Source organism: Caloenas nicobarica, chromosome 10 (genome assembly GCF_036013445.1).
Source record: "Caloenas nicobarica isolate bCalNic1 chromosome 10, bCalNic1.hap1, whole genome shotgun sequence".
NCBI classification, from domain to species: Eukaryota; Metazoa; Chordata; class Aves; order Columbiformes; family Columbidae; genus Caloenas; species Caloenas nicobarica.
The window spans coordinates 10,196,224-10,211,452 of NC_088254.1; the positions used below are offsets into that span (position 1 = coordinate 10,196,224).

Genomic DNA, 15,229 nt, shown 5'->3' on the forward strand with positions numbered 1-15,229 from the left:
TATGGGGTTCCCTCTGTATTGGCAAGTCTTTCCAGGCCAAGCCAGGGGACCCACTTTGTGGGCCTTCTCTACCATTGGACTCTCTAAAGTATTTTCCAGCTGGGTTTATATATCTCAATCTTGCACTGATGTGGTGATATATATTGATACTTAAAACTTGTATCATGGTTGTCATGTTCAAAGTGCTTTGCAAATATTTCTCAGCATTCCTCTAAGGTACATCATTAAGTGCTATTATCTTAATTTTACAAAACTGTGATAAACTGATCAAATCTACACAGCAAATCAATCACATGAACCAGGACTAGGACTCATCATTCCCAGCTATGTGGCATATAGGGATATTACTACCAAATCTTTCATTCATTGCCAGTATTTTTTCAGAAGTGCTTTTAAATACCACAATGTGAATCTGACAAAAGCACAACGCAGCTACCTACTCCTTATGAAAGTGTTTCATTGAATGTCATGTTTCCTATCAACCAGAACAACAATAATTTCCTTTGTATAAAATACAATAGTGACGTCAGGTGATTCTCACCGGTTTCAGGTAACCTTTAAAATGTATAGAAATCTCACTTGATCTATTCATCACATGTGTTCTGAGAAATACAGGTAGAGTTGATCAGAACTATTTTTTTAAAAAATTGACACAAAAAAAATTAACATATACTTTTACCATTGACCTTTAATTTCCAAAAATCTTTTGCTGGACCTAAAGATCCTTAGTGCATGAGGAACCCCAAGTTGGAGACAAGGAGGCCTTGGAGTCATACCTATAACATATGTTCTGCTGAGGGGAGGAGGCAGACAGAAGGGGCAGTCAGCAGCAGTCACTATGTGAGAAGCTGCTGAGATTGTATCAATGGCCTGCAGGGAACATGACAGACCATGGAAGAATAGTTTGGCTCAACATTTTAAGTTCAGGGAGGTGTCTTCTGCAAGTTCTTCTAACAATTTCACATTTAGCTACCCAAGGCTTGGACTGAGCTCTCATCTTGAAAATGGGTCCATATTGTACTAATTTGTTGTGAGGAAAATTTAAACCTATTGATGTAATTTATTTATGTCCTTATTATATTACTACACTGTTCCACCTCTAATTTGGTAAGTGAAATTGATGATAAAGCATCTGTCACAAGTGACAAGTTATGTGAATTTTTGCTTCTCTCCATTTAAAATCTGTAAAGTTCACAGAATCTGTTAAGTTTATCACATGCAATATGGGTCATGAGTTGGAGTCCTGATAACCCAGGTAAGAAATCCGCAAGCCACCTGGCTTCCTTCTGATTGCTAAAATAAATAAAGAGAAAACTTCCTTCACTGTTTTTGTAGGTCTCTGAAAACAGCAGCCAATACCATGAGTTATTAGCAGTTTCTAATGAGCACATGATGTCACAGCAACCATTGCTAAGTCTCACATACTTTAGTGTAACATCCCACTGTTTAAGCTTGAGTCACATGTCTAAAACCAGGTCTGCTTGCTGCAACTTTCTTACTGTGCAATTTCCTGACCAACATACAATGCCGGTGATTCTTCCAATCTTTGTGCCAGCGTGACTCAGCAAAGACAGACCAATTAACGTGCTGTAGTCAGTAAGCAAATGCTATCAATGAAAATGACTTTAATGAGTGATTTGTGTGCTTTTTTCAATGCTGCCACATTAATTGAAGACTAGCAAGAGAATAAGATGGCATAGTTAATACCCATTAACCTGCTGGAATGAGAACTATGTTGCTCATTTAGAAGCATTAGCTTCTACCTGTGGTGACTCTTACCAGTAAGAGGCCAAGATCTTAATAGAGCTTTAATTGCACTTGATTCCGCTACACAGTAAATTCAGGATGCTGACATTACATATAATTTCAGTGTCTAGCCAAACACTGTTTCACTACGTGCTCTGCTTTTTGCCTTCTAAAGAGAAATAAATTATGTTGAAAGATGAATGAGAGGAAGAAGATTATTTTTTCTTGGTGGTCTACAGGTCGCTTAATATATATAGGTAAATAAGCTTCCAGTAAAATTCTGTTCCCTGAGACTCTGCTTCAGGGTAACTAAGGTGAAGAAACTTCCTTAACAGATTCCTTCAAGACATTGAAATTATAGCATAAATCACCATCCATCACTGCAGTCATCAAAAAAAAGGCCAGCTGGATCACTGAGCTGTTGTTCTGCTTTTGTTAATCTGTTCTCTGTCATATCTATTTTCTTTCCTATTCTCTCACAGATATGTGCTTTGACTTCTGGGAGTATATGCACACCATTCATGTAGCTAACTATTTATTTGGCTGCTATCCTTCACAAAAAAAAAAAAAGTCTCTTCTGACCCATATAAGAATGGCTGTAGTTGTCTTTCATTTCTTTTTCCAATGCAGACTCCATGAGGAGTGGAGAAATATAATAATTATAAGAAAGAAGAGTGGATTGTGGAATCTATACAGTCAAGGCTTTTCAAGGAGCTGCAGTTACTGCAACACAAGCAGGATTCTTATATTTGGTTTGGGGTCAATGGTTGAATTTCTATTCATGTGAATTCCGCATCTGGTAACTTAAAAGCAGATTTCCTTGCTTAGGAACTGGGCAGTTGGAATTGGTATCCTGAGGGTAAGACTTCTAAGTGGGCATCCTTTAGGGAAGAACTGACTCGGTCTCCAACAGCAGATGCAATCACACTTGCATTTTTTCTCTTCATAAGTTTAATGAAAAAGGTCTCATTGGAGACAATTAAGGCAGGTAAGTAACCACCTATCTGACATCTTTTGGGTTGATATCCACATTCCAGTAAGTCTTTGGTGGTGCACAGGTAACCTCCTTCTGATCTAGAAACAAACATTGATGCATACACGACATGTTTTGAATAGCAGAAAATGCAGAATTTCTTTGCTGATGCTGGTTGAGAGAGGAAAAGAGCATGAACTTTATGTTTTAAGGACTTTTAGTTGGTCACCTATTGGACTGATTTTCCATTAAGCAGTCAGGCACAGAAACAATAAAATGATCTAAATTCTTGTTTATCTTTGCTGAGCTGCCACAATTGTGGTTGATGAGTATGCTCGGTGTATTTGGAAAATCAAGGCTATCCTTTTGAAATATTATTTCTGTGCTCTAAAGAAATAAATATAAATAAGTATTAATTTGAGAGCCAGAAATCAATCATCAGAGTTTACTGAGAGGATCATAGATGACTAACCAACCAGCATGAACCTGAAATGATAGACAAGGGATGTTGTTTATTACCATAGCAGAACAGGATGCCAAATTGTTCTAGGAATTGGTACTTTAGGGAGGCTTAATTAGATTTATATTTTGTTCAGAAATACAGAATGGCATATGTTCCTACTCCAGCATATAGTGTCTGTCCATAACTAAAAGTGTCAAGACTGCCTATCATTAAGTGACACTGAAACTTTCTATAATATGTAACTTTAAAACTGCAAACGAATATGAATTTAAAAATTACATTCAGACAAAAAGAGCGTCTCATTAGCAACACCCTAAAACTCACTTGAGCCTGATACAGTGCATAAGAAGCATGTGGATGCTCTCTGGGGTCTGAATTGTGGGCTATTAAAGCATAGTCAGTTTTGCATTTACAAATGCAAACATTTTAATTTACAATGTTATCATGAGACATGCAATAGAAATATTCTGCAACTAGATTCTCAAGCATAAAATGCTTACACAATATTCCTTTGGGCCAAGTGATTACATTCGAATTCTCTCTCTGTTGTGTGGTAGAAAATTGCTTTTCTTTTAGTAGGAGCACATCATTACCAAATAGAATCTGACCATTCTGTTTTCCAAATCAAGAAGCTGTACATCTTTTCCTGGCCATTAAAGTTGTTCCAAGAGAAAAAGGTGATCTCAGAAACACAAATAAAAACAACAGATAACAGTCCAAAAGAAAATTCTCCATGACAGATCTAGTGTCTTCGTTATTCTCCCCAAAGTCTGAATGCTCTGAGACACATGTCTGCAGATGAATCAGCGAAACAACATATACAAATGTATATTCTTCTCCAAGCTTGTGAAACCCTGTTCCACCATCCTAATCCCATCTGGAACAGCAGAAGTCTTTCTAATCATTGTCACATATAGGTATCATAATGATTAAGAAATGCATTAGAGGTAATATCAGGAACAGCTTATAAAATGCTTATAATATATCTTAATTCCATTGCACATAGAGGCACTTGAATAAGAATCAGATGGGCAAAAATGATAACGAGAATTTTAAATCAGGAATGGGAATGAAATGGAGAATGAATGCATGAAGGCTTGGGACTCATTTCTTCCCTCAAATGTGTTATTGACAGTAGAGTAGAGTAGAAAATCAGACATGATAATACTTACGTCATAGCTTGATAAATATATTCAATTCCATAGCGCATTGCAAATTCATCTACAATTTCTTGTGCAGCATCATCAAAGTACACCTTCCAGGCTTCATCACCTCTCACTTCAGGGATCTTTACAACGCCATTAGATTTAACTTCCGTCAAGTAATGGAATAGATTCTGAATGTAAGAAATATTTAAAAATAGGAATTTTCAGCTTTTTAAGTGGCATTCTGAAAGTATGTACTATATAATAGTCATCAATATTTCATCATTGTTTCTTTAGGAAAAAAAAATTCTGAAGACTGGCATTAACTAATCATCATTTGGTAAACAAAAAAACTCAAGACTCTAAACACATTTTGTCTAATGGAAGTCTGGTAGCGCAGACCTGTGATTCAATGCATTGATCTGTCTCCTTGATACAAGGTCACACCAGTTAACCGGCAGAGAGACACTGCAACATAAAACCATGCAGAAACTTTATCATATGCTCTTGCTGATGAATGAAATCGTGATGTTATAATGCTCAGCACATTGTGCTTCAACTCTAATTGGATCTGTGACCAACAAATTTCAAATTCATTATTTAAGAGCTGTAAGTTAGAGGAAACCTATCAGAAATATTGCAGAAGCTTCTCAAGTAGCTAAAGGCATGCAATAAAGTTTAGGTTTAGCATCCTTAGTACCCAATCTAGTATTTAATTTGATGTTAATGTTATTAGAATGCTTCTCAGATTACCTAGCTCCATATGTATCCACAAGCTGAGCAGTAGATTTGATTTTCTATTTTCAGTGACAAAAACACCCCAAATTTTGATATCATTTCAGTTTTGCTAATTAGCCCATAGCTGTCTTATGGATCATCTTGAAGGAACAGAATTTTGCCATTTACTTCATAGGTCAAAACATTTGCAATATCAGGTCAAAATCGAAAAGCACAAATGCCCGAGACTTTCAGTTTTACAAATGGTAAACAATGGTATTTTGTGGATACATAATAGTGTTGAACTTTAAGCCTTATATTACTTATCAGCTTTTGGAAAGTACTCGTATTTTTAGAATAGAACTTCAATGTGGATCACTGTTTGAGGGAAGAAGAATCAAATATAAAGAAAATATTTCAAAAGACACACTGGTTTATCAGTGATTTTCTTTTTCAATGTTGACAAAAGAAATTCAGATAGGAGAACCAAATTTTATATTGTCTGTGTCTTTCCTGCTTTTTCTTGCTCTCTCCAAAATATGAATTAATGTAGCAGGAAATAAGTCCTTTACAATTAATAGCTATATTTCTGTAATATACAGAAATGGTTGTATCTTTTTGATGCTAGCAAGCATGTACAGAGCATCAAAATGCTGATATAAAATATGGTGTAGGGAGAACTCAGCTGACTCCATCTCTTCTTTTTTCTAACTCCTACTGGCAGGATGACCTGTTGGTGTTACAGTTCTGCCTTTGACTCTGAACCTGATATGCCATCAGGAACACGAAGTGGGATATCTAAAATAAACTTGTCCTGAGGTGCAGCAGCAGTTATTTGTTTCAGAGTTCTAATGTTTTGTAGCTGTTTTTCATTATCAGTGCAACATCTGAGTAGTAATTTCTGTATAGTGTGCTTTCTTCGACATACCTCATGTAGACAGGTGTACTGCACATGGTAGGGAGCAACTTTCTCCTCTCCTTCTATTTCAACATTGATTTTCAATCTAATGGCACCAGAGACAGCTGATTTATCTGTTCGCTTTTCTGAAGAGCAGAAAAATAATGTATTAGTAACTACCAAGAATATCTATATGTCATGTGAAAAGCTTTCATAAATCATTCTACCTTAATAAGAATGTTTTTTAAAGCCAGAAGGTCCTGCTGTTGAGAAAAAGATATATTTGTCACATAGTGACACATATGGCTCAGGTCATGAAGCAGAATATCGAACTATGAAGTAAATAATCTGTCTTATTTTATTTGCTAAATTCAAACCAGCACTTTATTTAACATTTTTCCATTTTCAATATAAATTATTTCAATCTTCTATCTGATATCAGTACTATTTTTCATTATTGATATTTTCCTTTAGTTATGAAGACTTTACCAACTACTATTACAATTACAGAGCTAAGCTGAATCTTACAGAAGAGATGATATGAAGAACTTTGTTTACACTATCTGTACTCATCCTTTTAGTTGCTGTCACTCATTGTGGAGATTACTGATCTTCTTTGACTCCAATTTTCATTTTTCCAATCCACTCTAGCAGTATAAATGAGTCAATAGGTATTACAATTTTTGTGATTCTTTCACTAAGTACTGTGGTGTGAGTGGTGACATACAGTACAATTAATAAGAACTGGTATTCCACAAATCTAACTGGGTTTTTTGAGAATTTAACTCCTCTTTCCTCTATATGATGTGACATACTGCAGCTGTGGCAATGTGTGTATGTGTCAGAATAAAAGATGCCATTCATTTTAGAATATTGAATTATCACAAGCCATTTACCAATATTTCTTTGATTGAAAAGTTTTCATTCTAGATTCTTCCTTTTGCAGAGCACATAGATTTTCAGTGTTATGATTAAACCGCTTCCAGTCAAATCAGTTTAGCAACATTTGTTTTAAAAGTCCATTTAATAATGTTTTATATCAGTATTTATATTAGTTTAAGTCACTGAAAGTTTTGAAGGAATAAAATTCAGAATTCATAATGACCCAATTATCTTACTTTTAAGAAAATCTCATTATAAACAGGACATAAAGCAAGGCTCTTTTTTCATTGTCAATAAGAATCAAATAGTTCTTGACACATCTATATATGTCACTGGGAAATGAAACACCAGGCCGGGAAACAAGGACTGTTGATTAGGAAACAAATGATCTACAGTTTCATAAAATTATGTCTCATAATTCACCCAAAGTTTTCACAGAGCAGGCAACCTAGATAGAAATGTTAGTATCACATTTTTATTATCAAATATAGGAGATTAACTTTTAAAGGGCTAGTCCAGAACACTTAGCTCACCCAAAGAGATTTTTGGAAGACCTGTTCAGGCAAGAAAATGCAGACACCAGCCACAGCAGAGAGCATTTTGAGCTTCAGTGGGCTGTTTTCAGTTTATGACTCTGCATGTAAACACATTTGACATGTACAGAACAAAAAACCCAAGCAAGCAAGTTTCATGAAGAATCACAGGTGTAAGCACAGTGAAAAACAAAGATGATCAGGCCCAGAATGTGACATAAATAATTTTATAAATATGTGATAAAATGAATGTGGACAACAAGCAAAATATTTGCTAGATTTTTCTATGTATCTTTGTAGATGTATTTCCCACAGATTGCTATTGTGAATGGACTGATCTGAAATGTTTTGTTTTCTTACACAGTTTAATTTTTGCATTAAAATCAAATATTTTCTTTTGATATTGTTCTCATTAGTCTGCTCTCTGTAATCACCATAACTCTGGATCAACACCAAGAAAGTATCTTTCATTTTCCAATCAACCTGTAATATTTAAGATTTTAAAAGCTGTATATTGGTACCAAAGCTATATATTTTGAAGCCCCAAATTTACAGATGCTGAGTTTCTACCTAAATTTGTTTGAAAAAAACAGTAAGAATCATACCTAAATTATACCAGACATCCATTTCTCCACTCAGTGTTCTTACTTCAATGATTGTTTGCCCAAGGAAGTCATCTGATTCCTTTTTAAAATGTTGTTTTACTCTAGATTTGATGTCATCATCTTCATCCCATACTCTTACTTTTATTCTGTCTGTAGAGTTATGGCATTCACTGTAAAAATAATAATAAAACATAAAATGTGAGTGGTACATAAGCTACATACATTTATACTTCTGTCTAATCCGTTGTCCTTGACTTCCAGGGACAAAACTACAATTACTATAAGAGAAAGTAAAGATATTAACTTGACTGTATTATATATGCACATGGATTGTGTTCAGGAATGTCACAAACTCCTCATTAAAATTATTAATTAATTTACAATGTGTACTTCTTGATGCTATTACTTAGCAAATATCTTAGGAAAGATACAGTTAGATCAGGTTTATTAATTTAGGAATGCTATGTAGTACATACAGTAGACGACAAAAGTAGTAGCTTAGAATAATACAAAAAGCAATAAAATCTTAAAGAATATTTCTAGTATGTGGCTGGAAGTTTTTGAAACAAACCCCAGCAAGTATGCAGAAACGCCACAGTAAGACAACACAGGCAATCAGAAAAACCTAGGGAAATAAGTAGCTGCTTTCTTTAAAAGATATATTACTTTTCTCCAAGACATCCATTCCCTGGTAAGGAGGAGGAGTAGGGACAGGCTGCCATAAACTAACAAATTCCTTTCAAATTTAAGTGGCTTATTAACTTCTCATGATTTGAGTGGATTTCAGAATGGATGCATGAGAGAGTGAGGTGGTTTCACTTGAAATCTTCAGAGCTCCCTGTGGATAAAAGTTTTGACTCCCAGCACCATCCTGCATGTATTTGCACAGAAATAGAAAAAAACCCCTCTACTGCTGTTTATTCTTATAAGCCACAGTGAGGACCCTTTACTGGTGGTCAGTATTGGCTTTTGATGACTTAACTGGAATATCCCAACATTGACTGCAGGAGTCTGTGGTAGTGAAAAACTTTCTGATGACATTTAATGGCTAGTATAGATCAGACATCAGTTATAGGCAATGTGGTACTTGTGCATCCATACTAACTGGAGGGTTTTTTTATATCCATTCAGTAATACTACAAAAAATATTTTAAATATTACAGATCTTTGATTATCTTTAAATATAGCTTTAAAGTGCAGCAGCAAATTTTCATCTTCAGCAAGGTCTTAGTTTGACACTAGATTAAGAGTTCTTATTTGAATTCTATTCCAAGCACTATCACTGTTCAGTGATCTGTCTCAGCATTTCCAGCATTAAAACAGTAATACTATAACTTATCTCCCAACTGGCACCCCTCAGGGGTGTTCTAAGAATTAATTAGTGGTGGTAATGGGCTTTGGAAGTATAAAGTGCTTTAAATGGTATTATTACTGTCAAGGCCAATCAGTTACTACAAATGGCATGCACAGCTTTTACTCTGCCTCATTGTGACATCACTCAGTATCACAGAAATGCTTGTGTCTGTCTGTATTCCAAAATTTTATCATTGCAGATATCTCTAGTAGTTAAAACTTACATTGTTCTGTGATTAGCAAAATTAGTTATGCACAGTTTCCTTTTGTCTTATGACTGGCTTCTCTGACATCTAACAAACTGCAATCACCTATTGAACCTTCTCCCATAATTGGGATTTTCATAAATTACCCCTTCATATGGACTCCCTGGTGCTTATTATGGGGTGAGCTGTGGTGGGTTGACAGGTGTTCCCCCACCTCAACTAAAAAGGGGAGAGAAAAAAATATAACAAAAGGCTTGTGGGTTGAGATACATAAAATATTGGAAGACAAATGGAGAAACTAGGCTAAACCCAGAAACCATTTAATTTTCCTAAAATGTAGCCCTAAATTATTGCTTAACATTGCCGGAGTCCAGAATTGCTTTAACTGTGCACCCAACAGAAATATTAAACAGGGGATTTCTACAGTGGCATGGAAGATCCATCACTCATCACATCTGTGCTATTTGTAGAAATCTTGTTCCTGCCTTGCTTCCCAGGGAGATGCTGCATATAAAAAGTCATTAAATGGTACTTAAGTACCAATACCATGTTTTTATTCTCCTGAGACAACACTAATATCCCTCTGATGTACACTTAGCTGATTAAGGAATATTTATTCAGCTCGTCGGGACGACTGCATTTTTCCATTATATCCTCATTTGTCTGTCCCACATCTTTTTCTCCTTTAACCTTAGACTAGCAAAACATGGTGAAACCTATCACAACCAGTGGGTTTACTCACATGTTCATCTTTGTGTGTAGATCTTTAGCACTGAGTCAGCTTTGCTATATGTTCATAATGTTCCTATGCAAGACCCCAAAACTAGTATGGATTTGTGATGCAGGAATGGAAGGGTGGATGAACATGTATTTGTACTGGCCTGCCCTGTAGCAGTGACACTGCAGGGAGATTTACTAATAAATTTACAGAGTTGTCTCAGCATGATTCTCCTTACTCGCACTATAAAGTGAGATACACATTTTGCTTTAGTCACTGGTAATGTCTGTGCAGAAGCTTTGTGGCTTTGCAAAAAGCACTGGGTGGGATCCCTACTTCTTCTCACTCTGTCCAGGAAAATTAGCCCAGGGAATTCAAGGCAAAGAAAACATACACTATTTTCTGTGTTCCTCTTCTAGCCACTCAGCTTTATATGCTTAGTTAAATTGTCCACTAAGGTGTGATGCTGGAAGGTGAGAAGTGAATTGTTTAGCACACAGAGAATGAAGATACCAATGCTTCTGAAAGCTGGAAATGCTCCAGTATATTCAGAGGTGCTAGACAGAAGAGACAGTTTTAATAATTTATCAACAATCTGGTGACACTACATTGCTTCTGCATTTACAGAATGCTGCAGAGACATGAAATAAACCCCACAGCATTCCTGCTTATTCTAATGGCTAGAGTAATAAAAAATCTAATAATAAACTATCTTAATTATTGTAGCCACATGAAAATTTAATATTAGGTGCACTGGAATGACCTGACTGAACACCTCATCTAAGAGATCTGCACCCAGTGTTAAAATAATAACGGATACTCTGCTACTTTCAGTAAAGAAATAAACGCAAATGAACCAAGAAGCTGGTAAAGAATCTATGGAGACTAATTTCCCACTCTGTCAAAATGAAATACATTCATCATGACAGCATTCTTTCCTTGTAGTCTTCAGTAAAAACTCTTACATCCAAAACCAAATTTGTGTACTCTCAGTCTAGGTGGAGAGGTTTTCCCCCACCGCATTACTCTAAAGAAGTAGTATTTCTATATCTTAAAGAAAATAATTTTTCCAATAAAATACACTATATTGGTGAAATTCTGTAAGCAATCAGCAGACAAGTGAGGCTATACCTAAGATGTAGAAAAGAAACTTTACTGACAAGCCTTTGCAACATCTTTGCCAGCTCACTTCCAGTTTTGCACATTTTGTAGATTCTAATTTGTTTTTCTCAAGCAACTTTTAACTAATCATTTCACAAATAAGTACTCTAAAAATCAAACATACACTACTTTTAATCAGATCTCCAAAGACGTCGAGAAAAATCTTTCCTGTCATAATAAGATAAACAAATCTCTTTAGAACTGGTCTTGTATTCCACTGAGCGCTCAGCAAACTAGTTCAAAATAGCTAGCGGTAGAAAAGTTTTAACAAACTTGTACTTTAATTGGAAACTTTTCAATGCCACAGATAACGACCAGGTTATCTTCAAAAAAAATCCTCAAAAGTGACAGAATAAAGAAATGCAAACCAGGGAAGCATTATACTATTCTTACCCCAATTTTACAGCTAGGATAATGATTCACAGACAGATTAAATCACCCTACAATCAACTTCCTTACTTCTCTGCCCATTCCTCCTTTTCAAAATGTATTTAGACTTTTTTTTTTTTTCTCCTGAAGCACTAGCATGTATTTTTATGCCCAACAGTGGTTATTAAAAAAACCAGCAAAGTGTGAGATAAGTTTCTTCTATTAACATTCTCTCTGCACTCCAATGAGGATTTCCAAGATCCAAATAATATTCACCTGCATAACTTTCCAGAAATGTCAAATCCAGAGCCAACATGACTTGCTCAAGTTCCAGAGAAGTCTCTCTGATTGTTGATGGACAAGCCTCAAGATCTGTTAATTTGTTTTCAACAGGCTACTTCAGCTGGAGACTGCCAGTCTGCCTATGTAAGAGCACTTGTTGAAGAATCACTGTGGTTTGCTGTAATTGAAGTACACAACCTTTGTTTTTTGCTCTATTTTGCTTTCAGTTTCTTTCTCTGATATCTTCTACTTCTGTTCAGCCTGCTACCAAAGTAACTGAACTATTTTTAGATTTACACTCATCAAGGCTTGTAAAGAAAACATGATACTTATCATAGATACACTTATTCATATTATTATTTTGGATGGATATTGCTTTAGTTGTAGATGGTTACATATACTTTAGATGTCTTCCACAAACTAAAGGAATAGATTTTTGAAGACAATATTTTGTTCAAGTGCTATATTTATTCAGTGAGTCAACATTGACTTAATTGGAAAATAGACACAATTCAAGGTGCCACTTGGCTGCATGAATTATGTATGTGGAAAAAGTAGCTCAAAACATAGGACAGATTTAAAAAAAACCCCTGAAAATGACAGATTATTGTTCTTTGTAAACCTCACTACAAGCAAGCATAAGGAATACATTTTCTATAGCAGGTAATGCACATAAAACAATCCCAGAGTTGAATCTCACTAAGTTCTTAACCGAATTTTGTTCCCTTATACTAAAATATCTCGGATGCCATATGGTCTAGATGTGGAATAAAAGGTGATAACAGAGATTGTGTATAAAAGTATAAAGAATCCACATGGTCATGGAAGACAGAAGCTCTTATGAAGCTCTTATTATACCCTCATGTTCATTATTATTGCCATTATTGCAAGCCGGAACCAGATATTAATACACCCATGACATTGCTGTGAGAAGTCTGTCCACTCTGTCCTTAAGTGTTCAGAGACAGTTCCATAGTCTCTCAGGAAATCTACCTATTCCAGTGCTTCAGTAGCCCCAGTGCTGGCAAAATATCTCTTCCTTGTAACTAAAAAAAAAAAAGCAGTCCCTTTTCCCATATCAGATGCCACACTCAACCAGAAGAGGGAAGGTGACAGATAGCTGCAAGACTCTTCCTTCGCTCTCACATTGCGAAAAGCTCTCCTATAAGTGATGTTTTATTGAAAAAAACCAAACGAACTAACTGCTCTGTTATCTCCTTTCTAATAATTCCAATAGAAAGGGTCAAAGCCCTTACCACCTATATTACATTAATTAAAGGAGCATCTGCTGGCCTATTTACTTCTCTATCTTAAGTACAAAAAATATACATTTCAAGGAAAGATGTCTGATAGACTTTTTTTTTTTTTAACTGAGATGCATGCAGCTGTTTGTAAGTTCTACTTTAGTTACGGTTTATGAGTTACCATGTTAAAATCTATGCCAGTATCCCATCGCCATTTAGCAGACGGTTACATTATTTTCTGTTAGAAACATTCACCCTGCTTATCATACAATCATGTCAAGGTTACGTGGGATTCTGCAAACTAGAACACTGCCCTCACTCTATCTGCTATGACAGAGCAAACAAACAATGGGGAGTCAACGTTTTTTCCAAGTCCGTGTTTTGGAAGAGATGGAGAGACTTAAATGATTGTTTTGGTATTATGATTGTAATATTTTGACATATATTTTATTTCTGCAGTTTATAATTTAGGACTTATAATGATGATTAGTATTTGATTTTAAATAGGACTATCAAATCTCAGTAGTAGAGTCTAATTTGATTGAAACTTCCTGAGTCAATGAAATAGCTATGTTGATCTACTTTAGATTTGGTCTTGTGGTTAAACATTTATAGTTTATTTAATACACTTTAGAAATTCATATACTTTCAACTGAAATCCAATACATTAAATAAGTCAGGGAGATAACTTTATTTTAGAAATTACAAGTACTATAAAAATGATTGAAAAGGTATTCAGTTCAAAGCAGTTACTCAGGAGATTTATGCTTTAGTAAGGTATTTTGGTTGGTTGGTTTTTTTGTTGTTTTTTTGTTTTGGTTTGGTTTTTGGGGTTTTTGTTTGTTTGTTTTGTTTAAATTAATGTTATTGCTAGAGCAGCAGATGATACTTAGGGCTAGGTGAAAACAAATTATAATATTTTCAAGTTTCCAGGGATTTTATGGTAGTCATGCTCACATCTTTGAGAAAATACATTTAAAACTTCATACCAAATTTGCTGGATTGCTCATCTAACTTTCGACACTATGCAATTCATACAATTAAATGCAAGAAAGTAATTCACCTTCTATCTTTGGTTACTCAGAGTCATTTAATGAGGTAAGATGCTTCAGCTGTTCCTGGAGTAACACAAATATCTCAAAAGGAAAACATGATCTGTATAGGGGAAGCCTGTAAAAAGTTTCTGAGTGTGTGTTTTCCCTGAATTAACTATGTGTTTCTAGTCCTGGCCTTTGAATCTGTGAAAGGAACAGGGATACACTGTTTAGTACAGCTGAATTACCAAGTACCTTTTTCCAGACAAACAGAAGAGGCAACTTGGGTCAAACCTCTTTCAAACTCACTAGTGAAACCTCCTTAACAGCAAAGTAGCAGATTTTAGTCAAAAAGCAGGGAAGAGAAAATAGCTGTTGTGCTACATGACAGAAAGGTAACGTCTCGTGTTACAGCATTGCACCTTCCTGAAGAAAATGGAGCTGTATTTCAGATGCCTGAACCTTGACAGAAATTGTTTCTGTGGTTTATGTAGATGGGAATAATGACAACTAAGTCTTCCTTATAGGAGAAAAGGAATGTATGAAGCAACTAAACCACATTATAGCTCAAAGACAATTATGTTACACGATGTTAAGTGGTTATTTTGAAATTGTCTGTTGCACATGGTGACTAAATAGAGATTCTTAATCTTGACTGGGCAGTCTGAAGGATCCTGATTTGTTCTGCTGCTGCTACGTAAATTCAGTGTTGCTTATAAAAATGACACAACATTTTTATCACCACTGATACAGGGTTTCATCAATCCAATTATCGTCCAGTTTTGAATAGCACTATTAGGCATAAACATATTAGACTTTTGTAACGTAGTACTAAAAGGTTAGACTACTACATGTCAACAGTTTGCATACATACTCAGCAAAAATACAAACAAAACTGTT

General features: G+C 35.3%; 1 protein-coding gene across 2 annotated transcripts in view; it reads right to left on the minus strand.

Annotated features, from left to right (window-relative positions):
- The window catches only part of UNC13C (unc-13 homolog C), a 139,156-nt gene that overhangs the window by 76,427 nt on the left and 47,500 nt on the right, over positions 1-15,229 (minus strand). For both annotated transcript variants that reach the window (XM_065641359.1, XM_065641358.1), the window contains 3 exons: positions 7,963-8,132; positions 5,973-6,088; positions 4,355-4,518 (listed from right to left, as the gene is read on the minus strand). In XM_065641359.1, coding sequence (XP_065497431.1) covers positions 4,355-4,518; positions 5,973-6,088; positions 7,963-8,132 — 450 coding nt within the window. The remainder of the gene's footprint in view (positions 1-4,354; positions 4,519-5,972; positions 6,089-7,962; positions 8,133-15,229) is intronic.